This window comes from Onychostoma macrolepis, chromosome 16 (genome assembly GCF_012432095.1).
Source record: "Onychostoma macrolepis isolate SWU-2019 chromosome 16, ASM1243209v1, whole genome shotgun sequence".
Classification (NCBI taxonomy): Eukaryota; Metazoa; Chordata; class Actinopteri; order Cypriniformes; family Cyprinidae; genus Onychostoma; species Onychostoma macrolepis.
Window position 1 is genome coordinate 16,363,563 of NC_081170.1, and position 13,775 is coordinate 16,377,337.

A 13,775-nucleotide genomic window follows, 5' to 3' on the forward strand; every position below is an offset into this window, starting at 1 on the left:
AAATACATGTAAATATTTTCTAAATATATGCTGTTTGTGTGTGTCTTTATATATACATAATAAATATACACAGTACACACACATATATTATGTAAACAAAAACTTTTATTTTGGATTCGATTAATCGTTTGACAGCACTAATATATATATATATATATATATATTAAAATAAGAATTATATCCAAACACTCTGAAATGAATTTTTCTGAAGTTCATTCTCAAAATAAACAAATTTGGCAGTGCATATGACAGCTTTTATTCCTTTTGAATATAACTGAACAGGTGTAAGCAGTTCAAATAAACCACATGTAAGCCTGAGATGAGATTTTTCTTAGTCTACACAAGGTCTACACAAATTAAATGATGCTTTTGATATACTCTTGTGGACATGATTACCAGTGTATAAGGAAAAGTGTACTATCAACAATGTTAAATTAGACTGATCAAATATAAGAAAAATGCAAAACAGAATTATATTCTATGAAACATGCAAAGCATTTGTTTTTCAACATATTCACATCCTTGAATGTGATTATATGCAGTGTGCATACAAATGACAAGTTTAAGCTGTTAGAATTCACACATATATTATTTCTTGAGAGCGAAACAAGACTGTTTTTCCATCTTCTTCAATCTGCAAAAGAAGATTTTACAGTCAGTACGGGTTCACAGACTCTTCTCTTTAGTTTAAACACATTCCTTGGAAAGCCTTTAAAGACAGGAGTGCATTAATCTAAAAAGTGGAATAATAAAGCTGTATGATATTGGACACATTCCTAAGTTACACTCGCATCTAGATACTCTGTAGATCAGTGATTCTCAACCTTTTCGACTCCAAGGCCCCCCTTTGTCCAAGACAATATTCAAAGGCCCTCCAATCTACTGTAAGCTGATATGTACAGCCTGTACTTCTATTATATCTAAATAAACTCAAAATATAATATCAGTTTAATGTGGTACATCTCTACCTTTAGTGTTTTTAACATTTTATTTAGGATTATGTTCATTTGACTAAACTCTAAATAAATGTAAGGCTTATTGGAGCCCCCTGGTTGAGAACCACTGATGTAGATTGTTTGTTAATGTATGTAATTTACTAAGCCCATTCTCACGAGTATCTCTTCGTTGGCATGCGTGAACTGAGTTTTTGCAGTAGGTGAGTATGATGAGAGACGTCTGTCCCATTCAGTGGGTCCAAAATCTTGCTTGACCTCCATAAAGACTCGCTTAAGTTCAGAAATGCTGGCATGGTGCTTCAAAATCATCTCATGGGACACATCAAAATCCTAAAAAGAGCATATATTAGAAGGATTAATTAGACTAGACAAGCCTTCTTAAATCCTTAGCGCAAGAACCAATATACATTTCACACACCTCCAGCATAAGAATGCTGTGACGTATATAGATGCTTTCTCCTTCACTTCTCCTTGTCTACAAAAACACAAGACTGGATTAATATGCTCTGGATAAGAAGGAACATGATAAAAATGATAGAAACGAATTAATATCTCACCTTCCTCATGAGCACTGACTCAGTTGCAGATTGCTAATAATATAGAGAAAGATTATTTTAGAGGATTGAAACTTATGGAACTTTGACATATTGCTCTTGTGTGTAGTACAGTATGTGTGTGTTTGTAACCTCAGATTCCAGTGTGATGTTCCATATGTCTTTGGTCCTCTCCTGATAGGTTTTTGTAGTGGACACAGGTTGTGCGGTCGGAGTGGAAGTGAGTGGTTGGTCAGCTCGGATCTGTGGGCGGGGTTTGGGCGGAGCCACTGGGGAAATAACAGGTGTGGGTCGAGGAGTAGAAACTAGAGACAGAGGAAGAAATGTTTAGGAAGACATGGTAACAGATGGACTGACATTAGAGAAAATTAATTTCTGATGTCTTTTGTGATTCATACCGTAATCTTTAGGGGAGACGCCCCCAAGTGTGAACCAGTCATCCTCCACTTCTGTCTGCAGTTGTACTGGTTTTTTCTCTGGTACAGATGGTCTTTTTGTTCTTTCCTCTATTTTTATCTGCTTCCTCCTCTCTTCTTCCCTTCTCCTTTTCTCTTCCTCAGCCCTCCTGTCCACTTGAAGGACATCTGCAACAACTTTAAAGAGAGTAGTAGATAATAAGAATTTGTTAAAATCTATCCCATTTATATGTTGTTACTTTGCATATTCAACCAAAAAAAAAAAAAAAACTACTTGACTAAAATTTCTACTAAAAAAATCATTAAATATTTGGGGTTTAGTAAGATATATATATATTTTTTGTTTTATTTTTAATAATTATTATATTATTCAGCAAGGACACATTAAATTGATCAAATGTGGCAATAGACTTTTACATTGTTACAAAAGATTATTTTTCCACAAAAAATATTAAGCAACTGTTTTCAACATAATAATAATAATAAATGTTTTTTGAGCATCAAATTAGTATATTAGAATGATTTCTGAAGGATAATTTGACACTGAAGACTGGATTAATGGTTGTAATGACATTTTAAAATTCTATTAAAATAGTAAAAAAGAGTAATTGCAGTATTCCAACAAAATTATATTAAAATAGTAAAAAAGAGTAATTGTAGTATTCCACAATATTACTGTTTTCACTGTATGTTTGACCTTAGTGAGCATAAAAAAATCTTGCTGATCCCAAACATTTGAACAGTAGTGTATATTCATAAATATATCAAATGTGTACGTACCTGTTTCTTTTGGTGAAACATCAAAAAGAATGAACCAGTCGTCATCTTTTTCAATCTGAGGCTGTGCTTCTGTCTTCACAGTAACAGCTGGTTGAGCTCTTCTTAGTTCCAGCTCCTGTTTTCGCTTATCTTGTTCTCTTAGTCTCTTCTCCTCCTCCTCTCTCACTCTCATCTGCTGCTGTCTCACACTTCTGTCTTCCTGTTCTTTCATCCTGCCCTCTTCAGTAGCCACTGAAACTATAGATCAAACAAATAAAGGTTTTACTAATTATAATATGCCTTTCACCCGAAGCAAATCAGACATGTAGCTCTTGTAATCACCTGAAGGGACGCTCCTCATCTCAGGAGGTGCTGCACCCAAAAGCTCAAACCAGTCATCATCAACTTCCCGAACTCCGACAGGAATCATCTGCGGAACAACGTCAGCCCTCTCTCTGCGTTCATCAGCGATCACTCTCGTTTCTTCAGTGATCAGTCTTTTCTCTCTCATCCGCACCTCCTCCACTCTCTGAACTCTCTGGTCTTTGATGGGTTCACGGACCTCAAAATCTCTGCCTCTGACATCTGAAAGAAGCACAAGAAACAATGGGGTTTGCATCATGAGAAGCTTGTGAAATTATTCGTACCCTAAATTTATTAAAACTTGCATTTATGAGAAGCATGTATTAATGATTCTTAGTAGTCTTGAGTAAGAACATTATTTTAATTATACAGTTTACAATAAAGTTGCATAAGTCAACTTAGTTTTTATATGTTAGTTATCATAATTGTTTTAAGATTCTTTCTTAAATATTATGGTATACAATGCTTCATGTTAAAATGTATTAGTAAGTGGTTTTTAAGCCAGTTTTCTTCCAGTCATTTGTATTTTTGTTGCTATATGTTTGTGATAGTGTTTGTGTGTTTCTGTACCTGATGGGAAACTCTTCTGCTCATGCGGTACTTTGTCAAAAAGCTGAAACCAGTCGTCATCAATGTCTCTGGGCACGACTGGAAACTGTGGGGTTTGTATGATGCTCGTCCTCTTCTTCTCTGGTACTATTATTTGTTCTTTAGCGCTCACGGTCATCACCTCAATCACTTGCTCCTCTGTTCTCACTCTGCTCTGAATCACCTCCTCTCTGGTCTCCTCATACAGCTCAACAGAGGGCACTGAAACAAACACAATGTATGATGAATATTTTGATTTATGCGTTTACATATGTGCATTTGTGGTTGTGTGTGAGTGTTTGCACCTGATTCTTTAGGAGAAACATCATAAATGATGAACCAGTCTTCCTCCGTGTCTCTTTGAGGCTCTGCTGCTTTCTGCTCCAGAATAACTGGCTCTGGCCTTCTATAAACCACTGTCATCTGCTCTTGTTGTTTTATCTGCTCCTCCTCTTTTCTCCTTCTCTCCACAGCTCTCTTTTCTTCAGCCTCTAAAGGAGGCACAGACACAACACGAATTTCTGGAGTGACAGGAATGACATGTTATCAGTGAAAATCACCACAGCAACAATCTTGAGTTCTGTCAGTCATTAGAGCAAAAACCCATGAACTTTCTGCTTTATTTCTCACAACTTAAACGTACAACATCTGCTCATCCCTATCATGTTACTTAAAGACTATTATTCTTAACCTTAACATTCATAACTTCCCCTACTTAACAACAGTGTTTTGGATCTCAAATGCCATAGTTACTCTTCATGTTTGTTTACAAAAAAGTGCAGTTTGGACATTCTGCTTAATAACGTCTTTGTTACATTGATAGAAAAGAAAATCATACAGGTTTACAAAAATATATATCATACAGTGGCACAAGGAAAAATAACTGATTCCAGAATTCTTGGGTGACTTAGCCCTCTAATAATGAATCTATAACACAAATATCAAAAATGTGCATTATGGAAGTACTGGCAAAATTTGAGTGTGATTAAGTACTTCACCTGATGGGAAACTCTTCTGCTCATGCGGCACTTTGTCAAAAAGCTGAAACCAGTCATCATCAATGTCTCTGGGCACGACTGGAAACTGTGGGGTTTGTATGATGCTCGTCCTCTTCTTCTCTGGTACTATTATTTGTTCTTTAGCGCTCACGGTCATCACCTCAATCACTTGCTCCTCTGTTCTCACTCTGCTCTGAATCACCTCCTCTCTGGTCTCCTCATACAGCTCAGCAGCTGGACCTTGCTGCTGTGGATACACCAAGGGCTCTGCAACAAACCGAACCCATGATGCATGTTAAGATATGTGTGTTTATGTTTGTGTGTGTGTGTATGTGTTCTTGACTGTGGTTGTGTGTAAGTGTTTGTACCTGATTCTTTAGGAGAAACAGCAAAAATGATGAACCAGTCATCCTCCACGTCTCTTTGAGGTTGTGTTGCCTTCTGCTCCAGAATAGCTGTCGGTGGTCTCCCATAATCCACTGTCACCTGCTCCTGTTGTTTTATTTGCTCTGTTCTCACTCTTCCCTGGATCACGTCCTCTCTGGTCTCCTCATACAGCTCAACTGAGGGCACTGAAACAAACACAATCCATCACGCATATACCGATTTGTGTGTTTTACATGAGCATGTGATTATGGTTGTGTGTGAGCGTGTGTACCTGATCTTTTAGGAGAACCATCCAAAACAACAAACCAGTCTTCATCTTTGTCTAATTGAGGATCTGCTGCTTTCTGCTCAAGAACAACTGGCTGTAGTCTCCTATAATCCACTGTCACCTGCTCCTGTTGTTCTTTCTGGACCTCCTCTGCTTTCACTCTGCTCTGAATCACCTCCTCTCTTGTCTGTGTTTTTGTCTTCTCTGGTATCACCAGCTCTTGCTGTGTTTTTCTTTCTACCTCTCGCTTCTCTTCTTCACCCTGATCATCTTCAGGAGTGAATCTGCTCACATCTGGTAACAGAAACCAATTTTAGTGGTTGAAATTTGTTGAGAAGTACGCTATTTTAAAATCCTATTTATGCATGTTTCTAGTGTAATTATAAAGAGCGGTCAGGAAGAACATTTTCTTAGCTACTCACAGAGAAACAGATGCAACTTATATATAAGGAATAATGTAAACAGTCAGAGAATAGATATGAAATATTAATTTCAACTTTTAATTAATTAAAATAAAAAATGTAATTAATTATTCATTTTTAATATAAATGAGCTTTTTATTCAAATAATCAATAATTTTCTTAGCTTTCACTTAGAAACTAAATAGCGGTTTTGAATAAATATAATATATCCGACCGCTAGATGGCGCAATAAACCAATCAGAATAAGGTATTTCAGAGAGCTGTGTAATAAAAGGTAAAAGTTTTTCATAGATACCTGGAAGGGAGCGCGATATTTCCATGGTTTTTGGAAGCACATCAAATAGAATGTACCAGTCGTCATCTTTTTTCATTGGTTGGGGGATATATACTATCTGTTGCAACTCTTCTTGAACTCCTGAAAAAAATGTGATGTTTTCATCTGAGGCATTTCAATTAACATTGAAATTTCAAGCATTTCAAGCATTTGATGAAAAGCAATGAACACAATTTCTGGTGATAGATGCACAGCTGATCACATGACGTACCTGTGGGGGTAGCAGTGAGCATCAATGGCCTGCGATCTAGTAAACTGTACCAATCATCTGTCTCCGCTCCTTGAAGCTCCTCCTTTTCAACTTGCTGCAACCTTTGTTCCAAACTTTCCACTTCCTGTAATCCAAACCTCAGCTCTTCCACCTCAACTAGCTTTTGCTTGATAGCGTCCACCTCTTCTAGTCTCTGTTCCATGATTTCCAGTCTCTCAAAGTGTCCTCAGATCCCAATGTCTTATTTTCAGTGACTATTACACGTCTTTGCACCATCTCCACCCTCTCTATCTTTTTGTCTACATCTTCTTGTGTTTCCACCAAAGAGTTGACCTCTTGTGTCCACTGTTTAGTGATTATTACCCTTTGTATTCTTTCTCCATTGACTTCTAGTACTTCTTCCTTTAGTGGTTTCATGATTTCCTGTTTTAATTCAAAATTAGGAAGTTCTTTCTCGATAATGTCAGACCCCTCCTGGACAACCTGAACTTTATATGATTGTTTTATCACAAGCTCATCTGTGAGCCTCTCCTCTGACCCCTCCACATATTCTCTCTGTTCTTCAGTCTGAAGAGGCTGCTGGATGCCTAATAGTAAAACTGGAACAAAATGAACCGAAATTACCAATCACAGCTTTTTCCTTGAGGGAATGTCAAGTTTTAATGGAAACTAAAATATGTATTTATGCACATCAGTCCAGTGGGACTTGGACATTTCTTCAGGAATGTTTTGGAAAATGTCAGCCCAGCTTGCCCTTTTATGTCAACAAATTTACCAGTGGTGGCTTGACTTTTTGGCATGTGGTGAAGTGAGAAAGCCTAAGTTAGGTTCAAGCTCCAGAAATTGCATAAAGCCTATACCAAAATGTATGGAAAATTAGAATCAACAGGTTTTATCTATCTATCTATCTATCTATCTATCTATCTATCTATCTATCTATCTATCTATCTATCTATCTATCTATCTATCTATCTATCAGAGTCTGTGCCTATGCCCTTCTATAATATAGTGTCTTTTGGTATAGCGTTAAAAAGACTTACATGGGCTGCCGTCAAGAAGAACACACCAGTCGTCTGGCTGATGCTTCCACTCTTGCAACTTCTCACTTTCTAGCATGGCATCATCTGCACAGGATGTTTACAGTTAATCAGAAAATATTTTTTCATATTTTCAAAAAGAAAGAGAAGGGAGAAGACAAGACCAAAAATTGCATAATGCAAATGACTACGTGTATGTTTGAAGTTTGATCACATGAATTATTAATTAAAACAAATTAAAGCATGTGTTTGACATGAGACCAAATGTATTTGTTGTCAAATGGCAAGAGCAAATACATTTTTTTTTGCCTATTTATTTACTGTACTCTGCTCATAAAAATCACAAATATTTATAAGGCAGTCAGTTTTTTTTACTTAGATTATTATTTTAATATCCCTCACCTGATGTATAAATGCGCCATTTATCTGGACCGTAGACCAGGAACCAGTCATCCAACTCTGTTCGAACTGGTTGTTTTAAAACATCAAGAATTTCTTCATTTCCTGAAAACAGACATCATTTACCTTTGTCCAACTAAGACAACTTGCATTTAATTAGTTAATCAGATAGATAGATAGATAGATAGATGCCTTTTCTCTTGATGATAAAACGTGTGAATCGTGGGGGAGCCCGGGTGATGTTGACACTGGCTTCCAGACACTCAGTCTGAGTGTGTCCATGGTAACGGAACCTTGAACCCAAGGTCAGGAACCTTTTTGTTTTTGTGTCTTGAACTCTATTTCTGAGAAACACATTCAGAGGTATGGTCTTATGACTTGAAACTTACCAAAGACGTTCAATGAGCATGTTTTTACTATGTATAATTCTTTCGAATACTGTATTCGCATATATTTGTCTGGAGCGCCCCCTTGTGTTACTAATGGTCATATGGATACAAAAAATGCTGCATCTTGTTAAGCCTTGGTTTTTTAATTCACACATACACGGACTTACCTGAAGAAACTATGATGTTCCACACAGCATTTCCACAACTGTTTGCAGGCTCGGTAACTATCCAAACTGAAGCTGACGGCACCCTCAAACTCATCCTCCTAAATCAGGTCACATGGAATAATGTAACCCATGTACAGTAAACCCGACAAAACTCTTGAGTTTGTCACTACACCAAATGAGTGGACAGAATGCATAACCCAACACTAACATATGCATAAAATAAAGGAACTGGTTATGGAGAATAAAATGAATGTGCATGAATACCTCAGAAGGACGTATCTTCAGAAGAAAGGTGCTGCGTTTTTGGGAGATTTTAAGAACTCTGGGCCAGAGGAAAATGTTTGTTTTAATCTCATCCTCATATACCGTTAGTCCTTCAGAGCAAACGCCAAGCATCACATCTGCACCACTGACATCCTATGAACATATCAAACATTGCATTATATTAAAGATATACACCCAAAAATGAAAATTCTGTCATCATTTATTTACCCAAAACAACATTGGACCCCACTGACTTTCATTGTATCGACAAAAACACTAAGACTTTCTTAAAAATGTCTTTTCTTTTCTGCAGAAGACAGAAAGTTGTAAGTGTATAGAAAAAAGAGTTTAATGTTGTTTTGGATCCCATTGACTTTAATTGTATGAACAAAACATTCTTTAATCTTCTTTTCTATAAAGTTATTTGGCCTAAAAATGACATAAAGGTGAACAAATGATGCCAGAGTTTTCATTTTTGAGATGATCTACTATGAACACTTTCCAAATATTTTCCAAATTTAAGTTCAAGTTGAGTTCACTAAATAAAATTACTTTGGCAGGATGCAGGTCTACTCCATACATGGGGAGCCCCATGGCGTTCTCAAGGAAAAGCATATCTGCCTGGGCAGGACTCATGAATCTGTATAATAAAAGAAATTATTTAAATGTGTGTTGTTGTGTATGTGTTAGAGGACATATGTGTGAGTTTGATTGTTGGTATAAGTTACCTGTATGTGGAATGCAGCTCCATTATTCTCTCCTCCAACTCTTCACTCTGATTGGGTGCAAGAACAATTTCACTGATGTAGTTGTTCTTGTGGAGATTTGAGTCATAATCGCCAAGTGCTGACTGAACTATGTATGAACCCAACAGAGCCAGGATGTCTGATGGACAGGGCAGTCGACCAATCAGAATATCTTTCCACAGCTGAAGACACAGGAGATATCTGAGAGAATTAGACAGAACAAAGACAAAACTTAAGTGTGAAATGCAAAAGTGTGAGGAAACATTAGAAAATAGTGTAAATGAGTGCACTTAAGTGTTGAATATCTGGATGGTTGGTGTCTTATTGTACCTTGTGATGTCTTCAGCTAGAACGGAGGGATCAGGCGGGTAAAACTTGATGTTAAAAAAGAATTCAGTTTCTGGACCTGCAACCAACAAATAGGGAACAGATGCAGAGATCAAAATGCAAGAATCTTTACAGATCATTAATAAAGGACATAATAAAGGATAAAATCACATACTTTTGATCTGTTTTCGGATCTCTTTAGCACAATCCAGCCATACCTGAACCAATAAACAAAGAAAGATTACACTTAAAAACAAAGAAGAAGCTTTTATTTATAAAATATTGAATATAATAGAACCATATGTCAGCCTGATCAAAAATAAATACCCTGGTACTAGGAGAATACCACATGACCAGACCACAATAATCCCTCTCCAACAGGTCAAGGTGTTCACAAACTTTGTTGAAGAGATCCTGTCCCAGTGCATTTCTCTGTGGAAGAAAGAGAGTTTTAATGTTAATATCTAATTTGTCTTTTAATCATTTACAGTAAAAATATGTAAAAATTCTTCAAATAAAATTAATTTACTTAACTTGAGTAAGATAAGACTGGTTGTCAGTCAATATATCTTATTTATTTATTCATTTATACACTGTAAAAAAAATAAATAAAGTTGAGCGAACTTAAAAAAAATTGTTTTACCAGCTTCAGCAGATTTTTGAGTTTGCTAAACTTATTTTTGTGGGAGATTCTCAAATTTTTGTTGTATAAACTTAAAACGACAAGTTGAGAAAACTCAAAAATCTGCTGAAGCTGGTTGCCTTAAACATTTTTTTTTTTTTTTTTTACAGTGTAGCTTTCTTCTTCTTGTAAGCATAAATCTCTTTAATCGTGATAGATTTTTACTTGAAAGAGAACTATTTTATAAAAGCTTAATTCATTGTTATGATAAGATATTATATTAGGATATCATAAGATATATTATTATAATATCATTATACAGAGAGAAGGTCTTTGTTCATGTACCTCCAGCTCCCACACAAAGTAGGTGTCGTCCAGGAAATTCACTCGGCACTGCAACATGTCTCAAACTTTTCTCTTCTATTCTATTTATTCCTCTGGTGGTGGAATTCAGTCAGCTTCGTCCTTTTCTCCACTTTAGATATCAAGGAATGAGCTGCAAAAGTTCAATTCTCTTCAGAACGGCCCTTTAGTTCACATTCCTGTTACTGCGTTTCTATACTACAGCAGCACACGTCTGTATGAGGCATCATAAGAGGCCCTGCCCTCCTGCACTGTCCTGTTTTGTGATAGTGCTAGGAGTGTTTTAGAAAGATATGACCCCCTCTCGCAGACACAAACACATGAATACACACACATGGCTGTTTACAGTTATGATTGAGGGGGTCAGTCATCACACGATGAACATGAATTTATTTGTCCATCATGGCTGGAGGAAGAGGAGGCAAGGAGGAATCACTTCAGTATAAATGGATTATTTACTGTATTTAATGTGATGCTTCCCGCTTTTTCTCACTGAGATAAACTGATAAGAATGGGTGGGGTAGCGAAAACCCTCATGCCACTCTTTGCTCACACAACATCTTATGACAAAATATGTGCACGGCCGTACTGTTTATATGCAATGTGCTTGAAGTGACCTTTTAAATAATCCTCGGTTTATATATATATATATATATATATATAATGATGTTTTATTGCAGTATGTTAATAATTTATTTGAACATCTTGTGAGAATTCAAATATACTGAGGAATTTGGAAGATTCTTTGTCATTTACATTGTTGTGAATGTAACAATCAGCAATCATAAAATGTGACCCTAGACCACAAAACCAGTCATGAGGGTTAATTTTGTGGACAATATTTGGCCAAGATACAACTATTTGAAAACCTGGCATCTGAGGGTGCAAAAAAAAAAAAAAAAAAAAAAAAAAATATATTTAAAGTTGTCCAAATGAAGTTCTTAGTAATGCATATAACAAATCAAAAATTAAGTTTTGATATACAGTGAGGAAAACAAGTATTTGAACACCCTGCTATTTTGCAAGTTCTCCCACTTAGAAATCATGGAGGGGTCTGAAATTGTCATCGTAGGTGCATGTCCACTGTGAGAGACATAATCTAAAAAAAAAAAAAATCCAGAAATCACAATGTATGATTTTTTAACTATTTGTATGATACAGCTGCAAATAAGTATTTGAACACCTGAGAAAATCAATGTTAATATTTGGTACAGTAGCCTTTGTTTGCAATTACAGAGGTCAAACGTTTCCTGTAGTTTTTCACCAGGTTTGCACACACTGCAGGAGGGATTTTGGCCCACCTCCACACAGATCTTCTCTAGATCAGTCAGGTTTCTGGCCTGTCGCTGAGAAACACGGAGTTTGAGCTCCCTCAAAGATTCTCTATTGGGTTTAGGTCTGGAGACTGGCTAGGCCACGCCAGAACCTTGATATGCTTCTTACAGAGCCACTCCTTGGTTATCCTGGCTGTGTGCTTGGTCATTGTCATGTTGGAAGACCCAGCCTCGACCCATCTTCAATGCTCTAACTGAGGGAAGGAGGTTGTTCCCCAAAATCTCACAATACATGGCCCCGGTCATCCTCTCCTTAATACAGTGCAGTCGCCCTGTCCCATGTGCAGAAAAACACCCCAAAGCATGATGCTACCACCCCATGCTTCACAGTAGGGATGGTGTTCTTGGGATGGTACTCATCATTCTTCTTCCTCCAAACACGTTTAGTGGAATTATGACCAAAAGTTCTATTTTGGTCTCATCTGACCACATGACTTTCTCCCATGACTCCTCTGGATCATCCAAATGGTCATTGGCAAACTTAAGTCGGGCCTGGACATGTGCTGGTTTAAGCAGGGGAACCTTCCGTGCCATGCATGATTTCAAACCATGACGTCTTAGTGTATTACCAACAGTAACCTTGGAAGCGGTGGTCCCAGCTCTTTTCAGGTCATTGACCAGCTCCTCCCGTGTAGTTCTGGGCTGATTTCTCACCTTTCTTAGGATCATTGAGACCCCACGAGGTGAGATCTTGCATGGAGCCCCAGTCCGAGGGAGATTGACAGTCATGTTTAGCTTCTTCCATTTTCTAATGATTGCTCCAACAGTGGACCTTTTTCACCAAGCTGCTTGGCAATTTCCCGTAGCCCTTTCCAGCCTTGTGGAGGTGTACAATTTTGTCTCTAGTGTCTTTGGACAGCTCTTTGGTCTTAGCCATGTTAGTAGTTGGATTCTTACTGATTGTATGGGGTGGACAGGTGTCTTTATGCAGCTAACGACCTCAAACAGGTGCATCTAATTTAGGATAATAAATGGAGTGGAGGTGGACATTTTAAAGGCAGACTAACAGGTCTTTGAGGGTCAGAATTCTAGCTGATAGACAGGTGTTCAAATACTTATTTGCAGCTGTATCATACAAATAAATAGTTAAAAATCATACATTGTGATTTCTGGATTTTTTTTAGATTATTTCTCTCACAGTGGACATGCACCTACGATGACAATTTCAGACCCCTCCATGATTTCTAAGTGGGAGAACTTGCAAAATAGCAGGGTGTTCAAATACTTATTTTCCTCACTGTATTTACGGTAGGAAATTTACAAAATATCTTAATGGAACATGATCTTTACTTAATATCATAATGATTTTTGGCATAAAAGAAAAATCGATAATTTTGACCCATACAATGTATTTTTGACTATTGCTACAAGTATACCTGTGCTACTTAAGACTGATTTTGTAGTCCAGGGTCATAAAAAAAAGCATCATAAAAATGTATTCAAGTTTCAAATAAACTACTTATTATTTCCTTTGCCTTATCCCAATTAAACAAGTCTACTAAATGTGAGGTGTTCGTTGGTCTTCTCATAGCACTCACCAGCCATCTGAAACAAAGGTGGAGGATCAACACAAATTCCCATGACGTTGAGAACTGTGCAGATGAAACCAGACCCAGTATCTTAAACAAAACTGAAAACATTTTCAACACTGTTTTGAACCCCTGTCCCCTCCAATAACATAGCTAACAACTGTTTTATTATTTAGTTGCTAACATCAAAGTGAAAAGCTACAGCCTCCACTGACACAAAAATATTCTAACCATATATTCACTGATATGAGGAACACTAACATATGGGACTATGCAAGACTTTCCATCCATTTATCCATTCTCTAAATCTAAATGTAAGGTGGGGAGGCTGAGGCCTTTATG

General features: G+C 37.0%; 1 protein-coding gene across 1 annotated transcript; it reads right to left on the reverse strand.

Annotated features, from left to right (window-relative positions):
* Window positions 1-240: 240 nt before the first annotated feature.
* On the reverse strand, window positions 241-10,801 carry epb41b (erythrocyte membrane protein band 4.1b). The gene is given in 27 exon segments (XM_058748050.1): window positions 241-634; window positions 1,113-1,286; window positions 1,375-1,431; window positions 1,514-1,546; window positions 1,643-1,815; window positions 1,909-2,103; window positions 2,707-2,943; window positions 3,028-3,270; window positions 3,619-3,858; window positions 3,942-4,157; window positions 4,635-4,901; window positions 5,003-5,206; window positions 5,293-5,583; window positions 6,007-6,126; window positions 6,257-6,475; window positions 6,478-6,855; window positions 7,297-7,380; window positions 7,696-7,797; window positions 7,885-8,036; window positions 8,249-8,346; window positions 8,513-8,665; window positions 9,065-9,152; window positions 9,241-9,459; window positions 9,589-9,664; window positions 9,761-9,803; window positions 9,913-10,017; window positions 10,553-10,801. Coding segments are annotated over 27 exon segments (4,281 nt in total). The 5' UTR covers window positions 10,610-10,801; the 3' UTR covers window positions 241-577.
* Window positions 10,802-13,775: the final 2,974 nt, after the last annotated feature.